Genomic DNA, 24,092 nt, shown 5'->3' on the forward strand with positions numbered 1-24,092 from the left:
TGTGTTACACTACTCTGTGATGCAGTTGGCTTCACATATCTTGGAGGAAGCACGTGTTAGTCATGTTAGAGAGCTGAGCAGTGAAGGGAACTGGCAGGTGACCAAAGTGGGGAGAAAAATGCGGAGGAAATACATTTCCAGATCGTAACTGTGGGTCTTGTCTCAACAGAACAAGCCCTTCTTTCAGATCCTGTGAGAACATCAGAGTTGACGGTACATTTTATTCCTAAACGTACTCCGTGAGCTCAGCAGTGGTACTCTCAGTATTACTCTCAGTGGTACACTCAGTGGTACTCTCAGTGGTACACTCAGTGGTATACTCAGTGGTGCACTCAGTGGTACACTCAGTGGTACTCTCATTTGTATACTCAGTGGTACACTCATTGGTACACTCAGTGGTATACTCAGTGGTACACTCAGTGGTACACTCAGTGGTGCACTCAGTGGTACACTCAGTGGTATACTCGGTGGTGCACTCGGTGGTATACTCAGTGGTGCACTCAGTGGTACTCTCAGTGGTATACTCAGTGGTACTCTCATTGGTACACTCAGTGGTATACTCAGTGGTACACTCAGTGGTACACTCAGTGGTGCACTCAGTGGTACACTCAGTGGTATACTCGGTGGTGCACTCGGTGGTACACTCAGTGGTACACTCAGTGGTATACTCAGAGGTGCACTCAGTGTTACTCTCATTGGTATGCTCAGTGGTACACTCAGTGGTATACTCAGTGGTACTTTCAGTGGTATACTCAGTGGTACACTCAGAGGTACACTCAGTGGTATTCTCATTGGTATACTCAGTGGTACACTCAGTGGTACACTCAGTGGTACTCTCCTTGGTATACTCAGTGGTACACTCAGGCCTCATCAGTCTGGATTATGCATCAGGTGTGTGGTAATCACAGTCCACTTCACTGGACACTTTTCCACCGTCCACGTGTCCAGAAAGGAAACAAACGAGACGATATACAGCTGAAAATATTCGATAAACACAGAGAGAGACTGATATACTACAATGTATAATAAAAATATAATACAAAAACAACTTTATAATTTCATCTTAGGTGTTTCTTTGACACGGTAAAAATATCTTGTCTAGCTTCATTGGTATTTAGCAGGAAATCTGTCCACTAAATATCATAATTTCACCAGATTCAAAATAAAAAAGGTTTTGCTCTCATAGTTATATCCTGTAAAGTCACACCGCTAGTGGTTCTGTATCCGCCTCATCAAGGCTAAATCTCTCAGTAAAGGAACATTAATAATCATTTACCTTTAAACTCCTATTGTTTTTCTGTCTGACAGCGCAGCTGATAAATGGTGTACTGTTGTATCCTGCGTTCCTCACTCCGGGGTTCAGTTTTTCATTTCTAAATAAGGTGTTCTAGCAGACCCTTGTTACACCTCGCACTATTAGATTACATTTTATTATCCGCTCTTCAGAGAAGATCCTGAAGCAGGATTAAAATAACATTTATATTATATATAATATGAGCAGAGGAACCACAGAGAAATATATACTTTAAACATTATGCCATATCTCTGTTTTAGAAACAGGATGGCCTACAGTTGTGTTTCCTCTTAATTAAGTCCACGTTAAACACAACATTTTAGCAGTTTCTTCTTTACTCAGTAAACAAACCATCACACTGACAGTTCACTCACGCACAAACAATCGTAAGTACATTTATCATTGTCTTTTAGACAAAATATTGCTCAATGTTCATGAAATAACAATCACAATAAGCTCAAGTCATTGCACATATCCAACTCAAACAATCATGAACAATGCAGCTGAAATAATAATAATCCGATCAACTACAATAATCATGATGACTTCAAATAAACAGCTGGAAAAAAAATCACAAACATCTGAAATCATCAGTCAACGTTAATAATCAGCTCAAATAATAATAATCTAATAAACAGAAATAACTGCTATCAGATAAAAAATAGTGATCAGCTGGGATAACGGTGATCGTGTGATTTGGTTAGATTAAATTAGATTAGGTTAGATTAGATTATTTATGATTCTTAGAGTTATGTGGTGTTAGATGTCATTCTAATAATTAAACATATTATTCTGTTTGTAACATGAAACTGTAATATATTTAAATCTATTCTGTCATCGTCTAATGATTATATAGTATGAATGTATCAGATTATTTATCACACATATGTATTTTTCATCATGTATTTATGTAAGTGTACCTTTAGATCTCGGTGAACGACACCCATCTGATGACAGTGAAGCACCGCCTCCAGGATCTGCTGAATACAGTGACTGCAGGAGAAGAGACGCAAAACACACCACATTAAATCTAACTGAACTGATAATCACACAAATGATGGGTTTGATGACACATTTCAAACTCTCACCCACTCTCTCTCTCTCTCTCTCTCTCTCCTTCTCTCTCTCTCTCACACTCTCTCTCTCTCCTTCTCTCTCTCTCTCACACTCTCTCTCTCTCTCCTTCTCTCTCGCTCTCTCTCTCTCCACTCTCTCCTTCTCTCCCCCCTCCTTCTCTCTCCCCCTCTCTCTCTCCTTCTCTCTCTCTCTCTCGCACTCTCTCTTCTTCTCGCTCTCTCTCTCTCTCTCCCTCCTCTCTCTCTCTCTCCTTCTCTCTCTCTCTCTCTTCTTCTCCCTCTAAGCTGCCAGTGTGTGTGTGTGTGTGTGTGTGTGTCTGTGTGTGTGTGTGTGTGTGTTTTTTGTTGTTTTTTTTTTTTACCTGGCATCTGCCTCACTGTAATATTCTCTGGCCACGATGTCCTCAAACAGTTCTCCACCCGTCACACTGCAGACACAAACACACACACATACACACACATCATCATCATCATCATCAACATTATCATTATCACTAATGTAAAAGAGAGAGAGAGAGAGAGAGAGAGTGTGTGTGTGTGTGTTTGTTTAGAATGTCCAGTTCAAAATCATGGTGGTTGTTGTTCAAAAAAATAGAAAGGAAACGAGAAGAAAGGAAACTAATAGAATAGAAAAGAAAAGAAAAGAAAAGAAAGAAGAGAAGAAAGGAGACGAGAAGAAAGGAGTAGGTGACGTTCCTGACTCACAGGTCAAAGATGAGGTAATGATGCGCCTCCTCTGAGATGCTGTCATGGAGCCGCACTGAACATCATAAAAGCATTTAGAGCTCATTAGTGTCTGACTCACAGTTATAACACATTATAACACATCATTACCTACAGTCAACATTTATAATCAAATATTTTAATATTTAACAATTAAAATCCTGATTTAAAGACCATCAATGTTTAATTACACTTTCTATATTTATTAAAATGTATTATATTTACTGTATAGCTGTCTATTACATATATTACTCTATACTACAGTTACAAATGATAACAATTTTGAACTATTTAAAGCTACAAAGGTCAAATTAAGGGTGGAGTCAGAGGTGGAGTTAAGGGTGGGGTTAGGCAGAGGGTAGTATTTTTTTGTAATCTTTTTAGTATTTAGTATCTTTTTTCTACAAAACTGAAGAAAATCCAGCTGCCTCATCCACACATGTATGAATATCTCGAGCTCAGACGCCCTCACCCTCACCAAGAACTCCACTTTATAAATACGCAAATTAGACACACCTTCACACCCTCACGCCCACTTAAGCTATGTCCTGCATTTGCTTATTGGCTCTGTTTGTCCATCAGTCTGTATATTTATCAGTCTATGTTCTTCTCTCTGTCAAAATTCATTATCAGTAATAATATAATACGTTATAATGCATTACATTAATACATGTATAATATTATATATAATATACAGCTGATATACATCATGAAATAAAATATATAAAAATTAAATAATGCAAGCTTAACAATGTCGGCTTGTTCGTGGTAGTGTTACTGAATCTTTGTGTCTTTAGGAGATTTTCTGAACACACACACACACACACACACACACACACACACACACACACACACACACACACACACACACACTGGTTCCCGCCCCCAGGTGCCCTGTGTGTAGGTGTGGTGTGTGTGCTTGTGGCAGTGTGTGTGGGAGCTGAATAGCTGCAGAAGAGGAACTGCAGAACTTCACCTGACAACACACACACTCACATAGCAACGATTACATAAACTGAGAGAAAAATCCTGCAGCACGTTCTGCTTTACTGTCTCTGTCAATGTGACATGATGAAAAGGTGTGATTTTCTATTTTAATGCACAACAGGAAGTGGAACATCCACCAGTTAAATGCCAGTTTACATCAACAATGAAAACTATAACATCAGAGCAGGCCGTCGATTTACATCAGAATAATTCAGACCTCAGACGTAACTACTGACTTCAGCGCTATTCAGAAGTTAGGTGAGAGTTACGCACGTGGAGGCGGAGTTTATCTAGAACCGGGGCGTGTCTCGGTTCCGCTCGATTCTGATCTTGAGCTTAAACGCATGTTTGTTGTGTGATATCGGCTGGAGTGAGGAGCGGTGGTAAGTCCAGCGCCACCGTCTGACAGTTTGATGGAACGACAATATGTCAGGCTGAAATGTATGTTCTGGATGTAAATCCACTCACACACTGTGGAATGTCATTCGAAGACAACAATAAATACACTAATATCACACAATTCATTCATTAATAATATCCTCCATTTAAATCTCATGAAAAGTTTTTTTCACACAAAACACATTAAAGTTTCTCCATAAGTATAGCAGATGAGCGCTAGGTCATACTATCCTTCAAACCATGGGCACATTTTCTTTTCAGCAGAGCGCGTCGAATTAACACACACGCTGACTTTATTATATTAATTCAACAAATCAACATAGTGAATTAAAAGTGTGATAAAATCTCCTACATCTCACATACACATTACGTTTTCATCGCCTCCATTTAGTGTCTCATTAAGTTGTGCTCGAGTATGTGCTGAATCAAGTGCTATTCTATATACTGTTTATTAGTGAATGTGGACGCTTCTACTCAAGAACAATCTGGCAACCCCGGAGATGTGAACTACATGCAGATGATTTTAATAATGTGAATGAGGAACTCTGAAAATCCACTTAAGCAGCCGCGTAACCCGACTCTGAACACCAGGAACTTCCCTCATGTGAATACTGAAGCAACTTTTAGACGTAAATCACTGACACTGAACAGAAGGTGTATATGAGAATAATATATAAACTGTACACATTGTATATCTGTAAAAATCCACTCAACACTCTTGTGTTTTTGCTGCTCTGAGAAGAGAACAAACAAAGCCACTGGTTTCTTAGTGAAGTGCGTAGGAGGATTCTGGCTCCTTCAAACACACACACACAGACATACTGTGCCAGAGAGGAAAACTGAACGTGCCAAAAAACAGATATATTCCACACTGAGGGGAAGCTGTCAGGAGGAGACGAGAGTCAACACAGAGCTCTGACTGATGAATCAGGACGAAACCCCTGCTCTTTTTAACCTGACAGTACTGACTTCACCAGCCCTGTGCCCTACACCCTAATCCTTACACTGTACACCCTACACCCTACTCGCTACACTATACACTCTAATCCCTAATCGCTACACTCTATTGTCTAATCCTTACTCCTTACACCCTACTCCCTACATCCTAATCTCTACACTCTAATCCCTAATCCCTACACTCTACTGACTAATCCTTACACACTACACCCTACACCCTAATCCCTACACTTTACTCCCTACACTCTACTCCCTACACTCTACTGCCTAATCCTTACTCTTTACATCCTACTCCATACACCCTACACACTCATCCCTACACTCTACTGCCTAATCCTTACTCCTTACACCCTACTCCATACACCCTATACCCTAATCCCTACACTCTACTCCCTACACCTTAATCCCTACACTCTACTGCCTAATCCTTACTCCTTACACCCTACTCCATACACCCTACACCCTAATCCCTGCACTCTACACCCTAATCCCTACACTCTACTCCCTAATCCCTACTCCTTTCTCTAGCCCTGTGCCCTACACCCTACTCTCTACTTCTCCTCCCTTCAGGCTACTCTCTACACCCTTCTGCCTATTCTCTACTCCAGCCCTATACCCTACTCCCTACAAACAGCATATGTGTTAGCCATATATTAACCACATAAACACCATCACTTGTTTTGCTCATACCCTGGCCCTACCCCTGGCCACACCCATGTAATGTGTGTGTCACTCACCGATGTTTGGGTGTTTGAGCAGCCGACAGATCCGAGCCTCTCTGTCCAGCTTCTGGTGATCTGAAACACCCCCCCCACACACACACACACACACACACACATACACACACATGATTTACAATATGATATGATATGATAAAAGAAGATAATTTGCAATGTAATAATTAGAGGAGAAGAATAAAATGAGATTCTATTAGACAGTAATGTGATTGTAGCAGCTCTGTAACACACTCCTGTTGTTATGTTGTTCTCAGAAGACACACTCAAACCGAGAGGCTGAATAAACGAATAAACAAATAAAAAAAACTAGCAAAAATAATGAGCTAATTAACTTGTTCATCCTGACCATAACTCAGCTTTGGTACATCTTTACATTCTTCTGCTGCATTTAGAATAAAAAACAACGCAGAACCTTAACTTGGCTAGTAGGTAATAGTTGATCAGATGATCAGAGGATGGTTGTCATGGTAACATTATATTCTGTTAAATTAAAAAAGTCATTGGGAAAATGAGGATGTAAATTGAGACTGTAAGTTGGCTAAGTAAGATATAATAGGGATATTAGTAATGGCAGGAGGATATGGGCGGTTCTTAATTTGCATATTTGTGCATATTCATAGACACTGGCATTTTTTAATGGAAGTAAAGGTAGAAAAAGAGAGAGAGAGACAGAAACAGACAGTGAAATAAAGAGAAAGACAGACAGAGAGAGAGAGGGAAAGACAGACAAAGAGACAGGCAGAAAGAAAGAGTGAGACAGGAAGCTGTGATCATTCATTATTCGTTATCTAGATTTGTTTCTTCTCTGTTTTATTGATAGTACAGTGTGTGTGTGTGTGTGTGTGTGTGTGTGTGTGTGTGTGTGCATGAGCGACTCGGGGTGAACTTTGGAAGAGCCGTTGCTAGGCAACACTGCAGGATACACCAGGAATAGAAGTTATGAAATATATAGACAGAGAGAACGAGTAGGACTTTAATCTCATCATGAATATTTAATTTTATTTTAATATAATTTTAATATAAGCTATATGACATAACTGTGTCATTAATACTCATAAATATTCATATTCATTTAAGTTCATATACAGTAAATTCTGTGAATAACAGGAGGTGAGCAGTTTTATGATTTCGTTAGTAAGAACTATACACAGCATTTCTCGCAGTTAAAGGTGCAGGACGAGACACTGGACACTTCCTGTGATGTCATCACGTCCTTCAACATTGATATTATTCGTAATTAGCTACATAGCAGGAGTTAGCTTGATTGTGTGGCTAAGTTGCTAGTTAACTAGCTATATTATGAATTAGCCTGGAGTACCATAATTTCAATTAAACCTGAATATTTTTTATATGATAATAACAATATTCATTATATTTATATTTCTGTTACATTAATGGATAAAAAAAATCCTTTCAAAATTTATCAAGTGTGCAAATATAACTAATACTTATTATTATTATTATTATTATTATTATTATTATTGTTGTTGTTGTTGTTGTTGTTTTGTTGTTGTTATTATTATTATTATTATTATTATTATTCACATTTTAGATTTGTATTGATATGAATTTTTTTGTCATATTTATTTATTTATAAATTCTCAACACAAATTAGTCATCGAGACACGACTTTAGATCTTCTGAATCTCCTGAATAATGTTTTATGCCTCACATGACATAAAACCAGACACAAATATTCTGTTTCAGTGACAGACTATGTGCAGAGCCTGAGAGAGAAATAAAAGAGAAATAAATGAATTCCCTCTCAGGGGATTTAAAGTGCTGATGTCTTCCTGCTGTAATGTTCTCGTTATTTTATCTCCTCCTCAAGCAGTCGTGAGATCATCAATTTAACCTCCTCATTATTTCTGCTTTGCAAATCCAGCAGCCAATAAAATGGAGACACAGCTATGTCCACACAAACACCCGAGTGTTTCAGCCTCGTTGCCATGTGTTCCATCTGCCCGCTCCTTCATCCCACTCCGAGCTCGAAATCCAGCTTCTTCATCATCATCATCATCACCATCATCATCAACAGCACCAACATCAACATCACCATCATCATCATCATCATCACTATCATCATTATCACTATCATCATCATCAACATCAACATCATCACCATCATCATCATCATCAACATCACCATCATCATCATCACCATCATCATCATAATCATCAACATCATCACCATCAATCATCATCATCATCATCATCACCATCATCACCATCATCATCACCATCATCATCATCATCATCATCATCATCAACATCATCACCATCATCATCATCATCAACATCACCATCATCATCATCACCATCATCATCATCATCATCATCACCATCATAATCATCAACATCATCACCATCAATCATCATCATCATCATCAACATCACCATCATCATCACCATCATCATCATCATCATCAAAATCATCACCATCATCAACATCAACATAACCATCATCACCATCAACCGTCAATGCTAACTATGATGTTAATAATATTAAATAATATAAATCAAAAGTCGATATTTTATCATCACTAGAGATGCTAATAGCAATGTTTTTAACATGATAAAAATACTAAACATTCTAACTCTAACGTCGTTATTGCTTTAGCAGACTTAGCATACTGCACAGCTGTAATCTTATGTTAGCTTCTATGCTAGTTAGCTTGAACATTTCAATATTTTGAACACAGCTGGAGAGAAACACGTTCTACTTCAATAAAGTTTCATTTTCAGTTCGCTGTAATGACACTATACACCTAAACACCTGCTTATAGGAAGAAACAAGCTTAACAGTGCTAACAGTGCTAGCAGCAGGCATGGCCAGGGCGGAGCCAGAGAATTCACCAAGGAGAGACAGGAAGTTGGTCAGGACTCAGGAGTGATGCATCAGTCTGTAAATGAATTAAGGAGGAAATAAGGAAGTGCTGATGATTTGTGTAAAGTCAGCATGATTTTCTGAGCTCCATTCAGTGTGAGTCACAACGCAGCAGGACGCGGTCTGTGTGTACACACACACACACACACACACACACACACACACTCTAAACTGCTCCTCACGGGTGAAGTTAAAGAGCGAGACTCCTAATTACAGTAATGATTAATTACAGTCTCAGAAGAACCACAAACACAAAACCACTGTCAGATTCACACAAAAATAACATCCAGAACATCAGGAGAAATATCTTGCTTTAACCACAGTTTATTACAGTTTATAGACCTTCAGCTGCTCCAAAGCATCAAACATTACTGGGACAGGATAAGTTTTTCACAGGGAGGAGCCTAAATAATCTTTTTTTTTTTCCTTTATTTATCTTGTTGTCCTCTCTCCATTAATACCACTAGCCTATATTTATTTTATTTCATATGTTTATTTTGTTTATTATGACTCTTTTAAATGCACTTCAACCTACATTTCTATACATTCGTCATATTTTACCTTAGTTTTTATATTTTAATCATTTTCCCTCTTTTCAGTTTTCTTAATATTTATATTATATTCTGTTAATTGTCTTAATAATGTTTTTATTGTATTTTTAAAACACCTTGACATTGGCCTTTTACATTTACATTTATTCACTTAGCAGACGCTTTTATCCAAAGCGACTTACAAATGAAAAAGATTAAAATTTTAACTTAAATAAAAGTCATTATTATTACTACAGAAGCTCTGATTTTAGTCCTCTAATGCCTGTTTACGTTTCCACATATGGAAAAATGACATTGCATGTAGAAATAACCCAAAGTAATAACTAACGAATGAATGGATGAGTGAATGAATGGACCGTACCATTTATATAGCGCTGACGCTCCAGAACATGGAGTAGACCCTCTAATATATAAACATATTATAATACAATAACATAATACAGTTAGGCTAGGAGTAAAATTATGTTATAAATATAAAATAAAATAATCTAATTAAATTATGCACATATTATATGCAGCGCCACCAAGAGGACAAAAAAGTGTTGTATTGGCCAAATAATATAGAAAATAATGAAAATATTTCAATATTCAATTAATTTCTCTTAAATTCATGGATTTTTTTCCACTGCTACCCACACACAGACACAGACTCACACACACACACACACACACACACACACACACACACATTTTGCCAGAGCAGCAGATGGACTGGCATCAACAGTAAAAACCAAACTGACAACAACTGTACACACACACACACACACACACACACACACACACACACAATAAACAGTATCAGAGGCTAAACACTACTAAAATATTATTCACTTATATAGTTATTTCACATAACCGCTGTGAGGAAAGTGTCTGTAACTGAAACTCCTTTTGTGGAGAAAAAAATCAGCAAATATATCATTTCATCACTGCAGAGAGGCACAGATCTTCTCCAACACATCAGACTGTTACTGCTGGATTTATTCTGATCAAAATCTGATAACATCACACACACACACACACACACACACACACACACACACACATGCACACACACACACGATCAGCTTTTCAAGGACATGATAAACAAATCTACAGCATTTAATCTGATCAAAATCTGATAATAATCTGATTATATGAGGCATGCGTGTGTGTGTGTGTGTGTGTGTGTGTGTGTGTGTGTGTGTATCCTCTCCTTATCACAACCTGCAGAGGAACAGTGGAGGATTTCTGAGAGGTAGGATGCGATATAAAGAAATAATGAGCTTCCTGAAGAGGTGCAATGTGTTCGTTTCCCCCCGCGGGCGAGTGAGTAAAAATCTCACCACACCATCCATTAGCACAGAGAAAAACAACATGAAAACCTGCACTTCCTTTAGAGATGGAGGAGGAACGAGAGGTTAAAGAAGAGATAAAAGATCAAAAACTCTCAGTTTAAAAGGAAGAAAGAAAGAGAGAGAATAGAGAGAGAGAATAAAGAGAGAGAATAAAGAGAGAGAATAGAGAGAGAGAATAAAGAGAGAGAATAAAGACAGAAGCGAGAGAATAAAGAGCGAGAATAAAGACAGAGGAGAGAGAGAATAAAGATAGAGAATAGAAAGCAAGAATAAAGAGAGAATAGAGAGGGAATGAAGAGAGAGTATAAAGAGAGTGTATAGAGAGGGAATAAAGAGAGGGTTGGTGAGGGTTTATATTTGCTGTAACGTAAGTGAGAACTTGTTTCATGGACATTCCACACCATTAAGTGTAACTATAAATGGATAAAAAGTATGATGTAATCGTTGGTAAATTGCTGTGTTGTAAGAGGAATAAAACACTCAGGGATTGTGGAACTATATAACATCAACACATGAAACTAACCTAGCTAACATGTAATGGAAGTTTATAGCCACCAGTTTAGCATCACGCAAACACAGAGTGGAGGCTCCAATATTAACAACATGCTAAAAATAATGGCACCCTGCTTTTAGCAGGAATTATTCACCACAGTGCCTGCATTGTGTACTGTATGTAAGTGTGTGTGTGTGTGTGTGTGTGTGTGTGTGTGTGTGTGCTGTATCATTCCGAAAGATATCCGAGCTTTGCCAGCCGAGAGTGTGTAGGAGGTGTGAGATGAGGAGAAGTGGAACGCCTCTGGTGTATTTCACCTCGCCTTTCCAACAAAACACCACATTACTGCAAAACTCATGGAGAAAGAACACACCCCCGCCTCACAAACACACACACACACACACACACACACACACACGCACAAACACACACACACACACACACACACACACACACACAGACACACAGTTACTGAGCCTCACTTTCAACTTTCAGCCCTGTCTACTGACATAACACATGGACACACACACACAGACATATTTATAACACAACAATCACAATCAGTCCTCAAGTAAAACAAATAAATTTTTTTAAAGGATTGTGGAATTGTTTCAGATGTTAATGCACAAGAAATGACCAAACATACCAGGATCTATGAATATATATGAATAAACATGAGTATGCAAATTAGGAAACACCCCCACGTCCTCCTGCCTCCTAGCCTAATCTCACTAAAATTAGGTAAATGCTAGCGATATTCAGAGTCTCGATTTACACACTCATTTATTAAAACCCGTCTCAATATAATTCAGTGTTACCATGACAACCAGGATCAGTTCATCTATAACATTAGCTAAATTACACAGCTAGAGATCTTAGCACATGATTCCTGTAGCGAAAAGCTTCCGTACACCACATCATCGTCGTCATCATCTAATCATTTGTATATCAGACCCACGCTCACTTCTTACTGCAAACCTCACGCTAACTGCTGATTAGCACAAAGCTAAGAAGTGTGCACTACAGGGAGGAAGAGAGTGAAGTGTGTATTTCTGTATGAAAACACGCCCACCTCTGGCCGAGAGCTTCTTGGTGTTGATGATCTTAGCGGCGTATTCCTGCGCTGAGAGGACTTTCACACACCTGCGCACCACAGAAAACGCTCCCCTGTGAAATAAAAAAACAAAAATAAAAAACAAAATTCAACATTTGTCAACATTTCATACTTTCTATCAGATTTATTGCAGAATTCTACCCTCTGTGGAAAAGAAAAGTCTCCCAAAAGGCTCCTCTCTGACATCAGTTCCTGTATGGAGACCCAAAATATAACCACGGCAGTAGAACTTTCTCTCCACATCATCAGAGGAAAGGAACTTGCCTACATATCCTGTTTCAAGTTCTTCTGCAAGTTCTACTGACCTGACACCTGCAGCTCTCTTTATCTGTTCTCCACATCATTCCTAAAGTTCTCTGAGGAACTCTACTGACTTCCTGTTGCAGCAGGATTCAAATATAAACCCCTCATCCTTGAGCTGCATCACTTTATCTACATCTCCTGGTTCAGAACTCCACACCAGCTCAGATATTCAGCCTCAGAGCTCAGAGAGGAACACAGCAGGAACCCTGAGGTTGCAGCCGGAATCTAATAGAACGCTCTCGTCTCTTTATCTCCTGGTTCGTTACGCCACACACCAGCTCGGCTCTTTTACCTCTGTGTTCTTGATGTGTCCTTCTCTGAGGAGAGATCTCAGTGTTTAAGTTCCAGATTTAAGTTCCAGATTTAAGTTCCAGATTTAAGTTCCAGATTTGCTCAAAAATATTTTAGCTGTTACCTGTAGCCCTTACCTGGCTTAAATTCATTGTATACACTCTTAGAAATAGAAAGATCTAGAACCTTTAAGAGTTCTCTGCTAGTCCCTCTGAGGGAACCGTACAATAGAGCGGTTCTTTCTCAGAAAACATTCCAAATTAGAACTCTTCACAAGCCATGAATCTGTACAGAGAACCCCTGAAGAACCCTTTTTCTAAGTGTTTACTGTGTGAAATAAAAACAGACAAAAAGAAACAAAACGTAGTCAAAAGTAAAACAATAAAATAGGCAAATAGACAGAAAGAAGAAAATAACTATCTAAAATGTTGAAAAAATATGTAATAAAATGATGCAAGGAAAAAATTTTGATCAAAAAACAAACTTAAAATTAATGTAAAAGTTCAAATAAGAAATAATAAAAGCTCATTAAAGACTTAAGTGAATAATAATGTTGTCAGGCTCAGTGCGGTTTGTGTTTCCGATGGAGAGCCTCTGAAGTGTGTGTGTGTGTGTGTGTGTGTGTAGGCTGGAAGAGGCTGCAGAAATCCTGCGGGTGTGACTGACATCTAAAAGCTGGAATGTTTAGCGAGTCATTAAAACACACAGTGATAATTTCTTTATTAAACATTACTCGTGTATAAAACAGTCCAGGTGAAGGTTTAGAAATGTGAATCCGTAGATACACAGTGCGTCAGATTGGAGATCGGACTGGAGATCGGACTGACACGTGAAGTTTGAGTTATTTATTATTTATTTATTAAATGTATTAATGTTTAGTCAAATCTAAATAAAAATCGGTATGTGTTTAAAATAAAGCACGCTATTAAAGGTTATTATAATGCATGATTTGAATCACGGCTCACGTCCTTCCTGCAGCCATGTAACGAAATATAAAGCTGTTTTATTTCATGTTCTTCTGTGTTCTGCGGATTCTCTAACAATCAGTATGACGTAACTGCTCAAGACGTCGTGTGAAAGCCGAGCTCACGTGTCACACACGTGATAGCTGAGAGTCCTCCGCTCACGAACACACTAAACAACTTTCACACATTTTTTCTTCCAAAGCAAACACAATTTTTGGTTATTTTCTTGTATTTTGTTCTGATGGCTATGTGCTGAAGTTAGAAATTAGGAGAGAAGGAAAGGGTTATTACACTGTTATAAGCTTATCACTGCTGTGAATGGGATCCAATGAGTGATGGACTGCTCAGTATTAACAGGAGGAGGCTGCTGGAAAGAAAATTATTCATTAAAGTATTAATGATAAAACAAAATTACAGTTTTTTAATACTACTTTAAAATGAGGGACGCTCTGCACCTCAACTCCATTCATAATAAATATCTAAAGAAATCATATTTGTTGGTGATGTGGGAAACACTAAAATACTGATGAAATTTCTGCTTTAACCCATATTCACATGAGAGATACAGGATGAATGAATTTAAATATAAACATGCAGGATGAATATGGCGAGACTTTTCTTAGGATATCACCTGTTACAACACGGCAAATTCGGCGCGGCAGCTCACAAAGTGTAGTGCCGCCCAGGGACGTGGCGGAGGACTACACTTCCCAGTCATACCCGCGCTCGAGTTCGCTGGAGTTCTAATTACGAACACCTGCAAACACCTAAGGTTATATAAGGGCCTCCCTAGCATGAGCCGCTTGCGAAGTAACCGCTCAGCAGCCTCGTCTCTGTTTGTTTACTAAGCCGATATCATTAGAAGTGTTTTCCCTAGTGCTCGACTTCACGCTCATCTCTCACTCCGCTTTTGCCTACGTCCCTGATACACAGCTTACCTGTTCTGGCCCGACTCGATTCTTGCTCTGGATTCTTCCTCTCGTCATTCCTCCGCTTGCCCGCGCTTGTCTCCGTCTACGCTTCGTAACAGATTACTTCGCCATACTATGGAGGCAGCGGGCACCTCGGATTGGGAACATGTGATCCTGGAACAAGACCGCGCGCTATCGGTGTGCCGGGATGAGATATCCGCATTGCGTGCCGAAGTCTCGCGACTGAGCGTTTCCGCATCCACCCACGCCACGCCCCCGTTCTCGCGTCACCACCGCCGACCACCCCAGCGCATGTTCAGCCGACACCAGCTGCGCACATTCCAGCGCCGGCTGTTCACACTCCTGCGCCGCCGGCGCATGACCCGCCTCTGCCCACACCAGAGAGATATGCTGGGGAGCCGGAGCGATGCAAGGGCTTCATGTTACAATGTGCGCTGTTCTTCGAGAGTCACCCAGAGATGCCTGAGGTCCGTAAATTGACCCATTTTATGGAATTACTCTCCGGAACAGCCTTGGCGTGGGCCACGGCTGAGTAGGAGCGAGGAGGTGGTGTCAGACCCTCATTAGATGACTTCCTTGCCCGGTTCCAGCGTGCCTTTGACCATTCTCCTGATGGCTGGGAGACTGGTGATGAGCTCATGCAACTCAAACAGGGCTCTCGTACTGCAAGAGAGTACGCGCTAGAGTTTCACGTTATTGCTGCCCGAAGTGGCTGGAACGAACCAGCCCTTAAGACCGCATTCCGCCGTGGCCTCGATCCGGAGTTACTGCATGAGTTGGCCTGTCGGGGTGAACAGCTAACTTTTGATGACCTCCTGGATCTGACCATAAGGCTGGATCGTCTGCGCCGTACTAACCGTCCCATACCGCACGGTTTACTTCCAGCTGAGCCGGGCGCAGCAAGCGAACCAATGCAGCTCGGAGGGGCACGGTCCCACGAGGAGGAGAGGGAGAGAAGACGCGAGGAGTTCCGGTGCTTCTACTGCAGTGAGGACACCCACGCCGTCCACCAATGCCCGCACAGGAGGCGCCGAGGGAACGGGAGGCGCACTGACAACCCACCTTGTCATGCCCGGGTGAGTCCTAACCAGTCTTTTATGGCTCACGTATTTTCTGTACCTGTCGTGATAGAACATTCAGGCTGTTCTTTTGTTCTTTCAGCACTCATCGACTCCGGAGCAGCGGAGAACTTCATAGATGAGAAGACGGCGCAGGAGCTCGGCCTTCCCATACGTCCCCTCCTCCGTCCTCGTGAGCTCCAATCCATTGATGGGTCGCCTATAGGGGGAGGCGTAATATCTCACAGCACACACCCTGTCTGCCTTCAAGTTAGTGCCCTTCACCACGAAACTCTGGTCCTTTACCTCACGGTCTCCACCAGACACCCCGTTATACTCGGACTCCCCTGGCTGGAACTGCACAACCCCCAAATCTCCTGGACTGACAAGCAACTCACCCAATGGTCCCCGTATTGCTTGCAGAATTGTTTGAGGGGCCCCATGGTCCCTTTGGCCACCACGACTGTGGAGAGTCCCCTGTCGCCTACCTCAGTTAAAATTCCCCCCGAGTACCACGACCTCCATGAGGTGTTCAGCAAGGAGAGGGCCAGTTGTTTCCCACCTCACAGGCCCTACGACTGTGCCATTGACCTCCTCCCCGGGGCCAGCCTACCTCGGGGCCGTGTTTACCCGCTCTCCCAAGCGGAGCAGCAGGCCATGGAGGAGTACATTCAGGAGGCTCTCCGGCAGGGGTACATCCGACCGTCCACATCCCCTGCGTCTGCCGGGTTCTTCTTTGTGGAGAAGAAAGGAGGGGGCCTCCGACCATGCATTGATTATCGGGCCCTCAACCAAGTGACCGTTAAGTACCGATATCCGCTGCCTCTCGTCCCCTCAGCCTTGGAACAGTTACGGTCTGCCACCCTCTTCATTAAGCTGGACCTCTGCAGCGCTTATAACTTGAATCGTATTAGGGAGGGGGACGAGTGGAAAACGGCCTTCAGCACCACCTCTGGACATTATGAGTACCTGGTCATTCCGTATGGGCTCGCTAACGCCCCCTCCGTGTTCCAGAACCTGATCAACGACGCTCTGAGGGACATGCTAGGAAGGTACGTCATCGCCTACATTGACAACATCCTGATTTATTCGACCTCCCTGGAGGAGCATGTCCAGCATGTCCGGCATGTACTGCAACACCTCCTGCAGTACCAGCTGTACGTAAAGGCCGAGAAGTGCGAATTCCACCAGCACACAATCTCCTTCCTGGGGTATATCATTAGCCCAAGGGGAGTCGCCATGGACCAGCATAAGATTCGGGCGGTCGTGGAGTGGCCCACTCCGCGAACCGTCAGGGAGTTGCATCATTTCCTTGGCTTTGCAAATTTTTACCGAAGATTCATTAGAGACTTCAGTAAAGTAGCGCAACCCCTGATGTCGCTCCTGAGAGGTAAGCCCAGGCGACTGCTGTGGACCCCAGTTGCCCAGGAGGCTCTGGAGAGACTTAAGCGGGCTTTCACCACAGCTCCCATTCTCAGACACCCGGATCCCTCCAGGCCGTTTGTCGTGGAGGTCGACGCGTCAGAGGTGGGAGTGGGAGCAATTCTATCGCAAAGGTTTGGCGAGAGTCCCAAGTTACACCCCGTGGCCTTTTTTTCCCGGAAGTTGTCGCCAGCAGAGCGCAACTATGATGTGGGGAACCGTGAACTTCTGGCCATCAAGCTGGCCCTAGAAGAGTGGAGACACTGGTTGGAGGGGGCAGTACACCCGTTTGTTATCTTCACGGACCATAAGAATCTGGAATATCTACGAACTACCAAATGTCTCACTCCTCGCCACGCCCGCTGGTCCTTAATCTTCTCCAGGTTCCAGTTCACCCTGCCTTACCGACCTGGTTCAAAGAATGCAAAGGCCGACGCCCTGTCTCGCATTTATGCCCCAGAGCGGCCGACGGAGCAAGAGAGTTACATTATGCCTCCCTCCTGCATAGTGGGCGCCCTGGAGTGGCCCCTAGCACAGAACTTAGCCCGTATTCCCAGCGCAAGAATCCCAGCAGCCTGTCCTCCCGACAAACAGTTCGTGCCTAAGCGGTACCGTCTCGAACTCAGCACCTGGGCCCACACGACTTTGGCCACGGGCCACCCGGGGGCCCGCCGCACTTACCAACTGCTGGCTGAGAAGTACTGGTGGCCCAACATGCCCAGAGAGGTTCAGCGCATCATATCCTCATGTTCCTCTTGCGCTCAGTCCAAAGGCCCACGTGCGCTCCCAGCTGGGAAGTTGGTGCCCTTACCCATACCTGAACGTCTGTGGTCCCATCTGGCCCTCGATTTCATAACCGACTTGCCAAAGTCGCAGGGGAACTCCGCAATACTGGTGGTCGTAGATCGGTTCTCGAAGTCCCTGCGCTTAATTCCATTACCAGCCATCCCATCTGCCTTCACCACAGCGGAACTCCTGTTTCAACACGTCTTTCGCTACTTTGGCATCCCCGACGAGACTGTGACTGATAGGGGGCCACAGTTCACATCGCGGGTTTGGGCCAGCTTTATGAGGAAGCTGGGGGTCGCCATTAATCTCACGTCCGGTTACCACCCCCAGGCCAACGGACAGGCAGAACGGGCCAACCAGGAGGTCATACGGTTCCTTTGGACTTACTGCTCTGCCAACCCAGGGGACTGGAGTAAGTATCTTCCATGGGCAGAATACGCCCAGAACTCGCTACGGCATTCCGCCACCCAGCTCACCCCGTTCCAGTGTGTCTTGGGTTACCAACCGCCACTATTCCCCTGGAACGCGTCTCACATGGACTCGCCAGCAGTGGATGAGTGGTTCCGCCGAAGTGAACAGGTCTGGGAGCGTGCCCATCAACAGCTGGTGCAGGCGTCCCACATAGCTAAACGAAAGGCCGACCGGCGCCGGAGGGCTCACCCTAATTATCGACCCAGGGACCGGGTGTGGCTCTCCACAAGAGATCTGAGACCCCTCACGGGCACAAAGCTTCAACCGAAGTATATCGGGCCCTTCCGAATACTGAGGCAAATTAATGAAGTCACGTATCGTCTGGACCTTCCGAGACACAGTCGCCTCGCCCCGTCTTTCCACGTCTCACTTCTCAAACCTGTGATCTCAGGCCCCTTGGCCACAGCGGTGCCAGAGGATTCCCCACTGGAACCGTTGGAGATAGAAGGCCGCCCAGCCTACCGCGTCCGCGACATTCTAGACTCCAGACGGAGGAGAGGGGGACTTCAGTATCTGGTAGACTGGGAGGGGTATGGACCAGAGGAACAGTGCTGGGTCCCAGCCCGAGACATTCTGGACGCAGGCCTGCATAAGGACTTCCACGCGGCTCATCCAGACAAACTGGCCCCCCAGAGAAGGGGGGGGCCTCAGAGAACTTCGGCTCCCGGAGTGAGCCCTTTGGGGGGGGTTCTGTTACGACACTGCGAACTCGGCGCGGCAGCTCACAAAGTGTAGTGCCGCCCAGGGACGTGGCAGAGGAGGACTATACTTCCCAGTCATACCCGCGCTCGAGTTCGCCGGAGTTCTAATTACGAACACCTGCAAACACCTAAGGTTATATAAGGGCCTCCCTAGCATGAGCCGCTTGCGAAGTAACCGCTCAGCAGCCTCGTCTCTGTTTGTTTACTAAGCTGATATCATTAGAAGTGTTTTCCCTAGTGCTCGACTTCATGCTCGTCTCTCACTATGCTTTTGCCTACGTCCCTGATACACAGCTTACCTGTCCTGGCCCGACTCGATTCTCGCTCTGGATTCTTCCTCTCATCATTCCTCCGCTCGTCCGCGCTTGTCTCCGTCTACGCTTCGTAACATCACCAATTAATAACCGCCGCAAGGCAAGAAATCCGAATCTAAATCAGGAAGTGACCTAAAAGAGTTTCATCCTTACATCGAGTCTGAACTTCAGAAACAGCAGCAATGTTGAGTTTCGTCCACACAGACGTCTCTTTTACCTTTTCTAACAATATTTATTTCATATTTGAGCACATTATTCAGTTTTGATGTTTGTTGACATTTTTCAAGAGGGTGGAACTCCATAAAAGGTTTGTTTGGTGGCTAGTGTGTAGTGATGAGAAGTCTGAGGGAAATGTTGATGTTCCTGATGCTCCTCTGTAGTTCCCAGTTCTCCATTAAATGATAAGAATATAATGTTTACCTTCACACATCAATAAGCATATATGATGGAATTCAGGGCCAAAAGTTATGTTAGTATTTACGTAGGGAACGTTCCTGGTATTCTGAGTCGGGTTACACGGCTGCGTACGTGGATTTTCTGAGCTCCACGTTATTCAAATCACCTGCGTGTAACTCACACCTCCGATTTTTCCAGAATGTTCTTGTGTAGACGGGTTTGAGTTTTACACTAGCGTCTAGACCACCACCTTTAAACGCAAATGCTCGCTTTATATCAAAATAGAAAATGTGGACTTACGAGGGAAATAGTGTAAAAATGTAAACATAAAGATATCTAACATTTACATATAAATATAATGGTTTTTGTCTGGAAATCATGTAACACTGAAAAAAATAATGAATAGATCAGCGGCAGAATTTCCAGTTTAGTCAAATACCAACGTTTAACAAAAAGTACATCATTAAGTCATTGAATAGAAATACGGACATTTACAAACTTCATTTATTGTAGGAACGTGAACATTATATCACTGTGTAAAAGCTACGTAACGATTTAATCACTGTTTAGAGTTTAGCGCTTTACTCTCATTTCCTGTCTTAATATTATCTCAGGACTCATCTCACTTCCTGCATTGTGATGACATCATAACATTTGTGTATCATTTCCTGTCTTGAGATGATGTAATATTTTCCTCCTCACTTCCTGTCTTATTAGTTTCCTAAAATATATTTTTAAAAAATTGCATTACATCACAAAACAAAATAGTGTTTAGATTTCAGCTTCACAACACAACAATTTTCTAACATGGAGTTTTGTGTTGTTGTTGTTGTTAGTTTTGTGTTGTTGTTTTTTTGCGCTCAGCTCAAATTCTGTCATATAATAAACTGAAATGATGTGTGTGTGTCTGTGTGTGTGTGTGTGTGTGTGTGTGTGTGTGTGTGTGTGATGACAGACACAGGCAGCAGGTAAATTTGTCAGTCGTTTCCCATTTTGGAGCCAATTATACAGCCAGCAATCTGTTCACATGTCACTCAGAGGGAAAAATCAACAGTAAGGCAGTTTTTCCCTCCTGTAGTGTGCACTACTTAGCAACGTTTCGACCCTCAGCTGTAACATTTATTTATTATTTTTTAAACACAGCGTTTAATGTCAAAAATAATGCTAATAATGCTAATTTATGTGTCTTGTTAATTGGAGCCGATGTGTATCATGTCCTTGTGTGCAAAATATCTCAGCCTGCACTCAACTGCCTCCTCCAAACACTATTATATAAGCAGCTTGGCTTTGATTGCCCACAGACACACACACATACATACATACACACACACACACACACACGGTGAACAGAGTGGAGTGTGTGAGGGAGTGTGTGTGGGAGTCATGCAGTGGGAAAAGGGCCAGTCGGGGTCTAAAGCCTCAGTGTGTGTGGAGGTGTTACACAAACTCCTGTAACGAACACACACACACACACACACACACGCACACACACACACAGACACACACACACATACACACACAGACATCTCACTAATTCAGTACGGTGTGGGTGAGAAAGCAAACTGACGGCACGGCTCTGAGCTGCAATAAATAATTATATAATACTACTGAAATACTCAAATATTATATTTTATATAATGATGATGATGATGATAATAATAATAATAATAATAATAATAAAACTATTATAATTACAACTTATTTATATAAATATTGCTGAAAATTGACAATTTTTCCATTTCCTTACAGATTATAAAACATCAAAATAACATACATAAAAATATGATAACGATAAAATAATGTAAAATATGCAAATCAAAATAATGAGAAATTTAAGAATTTAATCAGTGAACACACACACACACACACACACACACACACACACACAGTAAATACACAAGTTTTAAAAGAATCTGAATTGGTGCTGCATAAGATAGCTGAGGCTCCTGGATGAGGAAATGACCGAGATTAGAGTTTGATTAGAGTTTGATTAGACTTAGACTCATTTGCATTGATATTTTCCTGAATCTCCACAAACAATATTCCACTTTATTCCACAATATTCCCAACCTCAGGAATGTGAGGTGTCCAGTTTCCGCCTGCCTGAATTATTTTAACTGCATAAAATCCTGAATTAACTTCCTCTTAAGAATGTTCATTATTTAGTGACAGTTTCCTGAATCCTGTCTTAACTAACGTAGCAAAGTTGCTGGTCAAGTGTCCAGTAATCTCATCATATTTTATTCACAAAATACTTTTTTTAGCTGACTCGATTGTTTGACTGTCAACTCATGCTACTTTTCACCAGACTCAGTTTAGGGTGGAGTCAGAGTCGATTTGGGGTGGAGTCATACTCAGGTTGGGGTGGAGTCAGACTCAGTTTGGGGTGGAGTCAGACTTCATTTACAAACAAAAGGTAGTTAGAACATGTTCCCCAAGTTTCTGATAACTAAGGCTTTTGAGAAAATCTGACAAAACAGACTCGTATGTAACGTTCTGTTCATCCGTCTTTGAGTTGTTTTATTTTCAGGAAACAAAAATGCATCCTGATCTTTAATCTTCAAACTCAGTTTATTTAAACATTAAAGACAGTAAATTAAACTCGATTCTTTTTTCCTGCATCATGAATCTGAGCTCCGTTTCTGCGGAATCTCATTTAACCCTAACATTAACCCTAACCCTAACCCTAGAGAATAATGAAAATATTTGTTTACTCATTTCACATGACGTCATTATGGTCTGTAATTGGGCGCACGGTGGCTTAGTGGTTAGCACGTCCGCTTCACAACTCCACGGTCCGGGGTTTGAGTCCCGCCGGGGCCGTGTGTGTGGAGTTTGCATGTTCCCCCCGTGCTGTGGGGGTTTCCTCCGGGTATTCCGGTTTCCTCCCCCAGTCCAAAGACATGCATGGTAGGCTGATTGGCGTGTCTAAAGTTTCCGTAGTTTATGAATGGGTGTGTGTGTGTGAGTGTGCCCTGCGATGGACTGGCACCCTGTCCAGGGTGTACCCCACCTTGTGCCTGATGCTCCCTGGGATAGGCTCCAGGTTCCCCGTGACCCTGAGAAGGAGTAAGTGGTAGAAGATGGATGGATGGACACTGTAATGTTTACTGGATTTAACATCAAATTCAGAGTTTTTTAATCTTCTGAATCACTTCCAGCTTTCTGCTACAATTTCACTTTTACATTCTGGGAGGCGGGGCCCAGGGGGTGGGGCCTAGTGATGGGGCAGAGTAACACAGATCTGTGTTAATGATGCATTCTCGTCACACAGGAGTGACTGTAATTACTGTATTCCACCCGAAGAAAAGGATCCGAGTCCAGATTCCTGATCTCTCCAATAACTGACTAAATTTATTTTACATTCCAGATTATAATGAACAACAGAACAGTCTCGAAGTTTTTAAAATAAATTATTAGACAGTTCTGTAATTTCTCTGTGTTAATAACAAACACACACACACACACACACACACACACACACACATACACACGACTGAAATAAAGCAGGAAGTTTATAAAGCACTCATTCACTTAAACTCTTAAATCACAAGTTTATATTAATGCTTATTGATGTGAAGAGAGAGAATAGAGGGAGAGAATAGAGAGAGAGAATAAAGTGAGAGAGCTACATTAAATGCAGCTATAAATGGATAAAAATTAAGACATGTCATTCATTAATAAATTTAAAAATATAATCGTTGGTGAACTGCTGTGGTGTAAGAGAAATAAAACACACGGGGATGTGCTGTTATAGGAAAATAATATAAAAGTTCATCTCTACTAAATATATAAGACTTTTTTATCCCAGACTTTCTCAGGTAACTAAAGGTACTAAAGATTTTCTTAAAAGTACTAAAGGTACTAAAGGTACTACGGGTACTAAAGATAGGACCCA

At 42.1% G+C, this 24,092-nt stretch overlaps 1 protein-coding gene across 3 annotated transcripts in view; it reads right to left on the bottom strand.

Annotated features, from left to right (window-relative positions):
• The window catches only part of camk2a (calcium/calmodulin-dependent protein kinase II alpha), a 60,498-nt gene that overhangs the window by 34,034 nt on the left and 2,372 nt on the right, over positions 1-24,092 (bottom strand). Inside the window, exons 2-6 of one of the 3 annotated variants that reach the window (XM_053648454.1) lie at positions 12,511-12,605; positions 6,174-6,233; positions 3,076-3,130; positions 2,733-2,798; positions 2,215-2,287 (exon numbers count right to left, since the gene is read on the bottom strand). In XM_053648454.1, coding sequence (XP_053504429.1) covers positions 2,215-2,287; positions 2,733-2,798; positions 3,076-3,130; positions 6,174-6,233; positions 12,511-12,605 — 349 coding nt within the window. Of the gene's footprint in view, positions 1-2,214; positions 2,411-2,732; positions 2,799-3,075; positions 3,131-6,173; positions 6,234-12,510; positions 12,606-24,092 lie in introns of those variants that run through there. The other 2 variants (XM_053648453.1, XM_053648452.1) reach the window with 2 other exon arrangements.

This window comes from Ictalurus furcatus, chromosome 18, assembly GCF_023375685.1.
Source record: "Ictalurus furcatus strain D&B chromosome 18, Billie_1.0, whole genome shotgun sequence".
In the NCBI taxonomy this organism is placed as follows: Eukaryota; Metazoa; Chordata; class Actinopteri; order Siluriformes; family Ictaluridae; genus Ictalurus; species Ictalurus furcatus.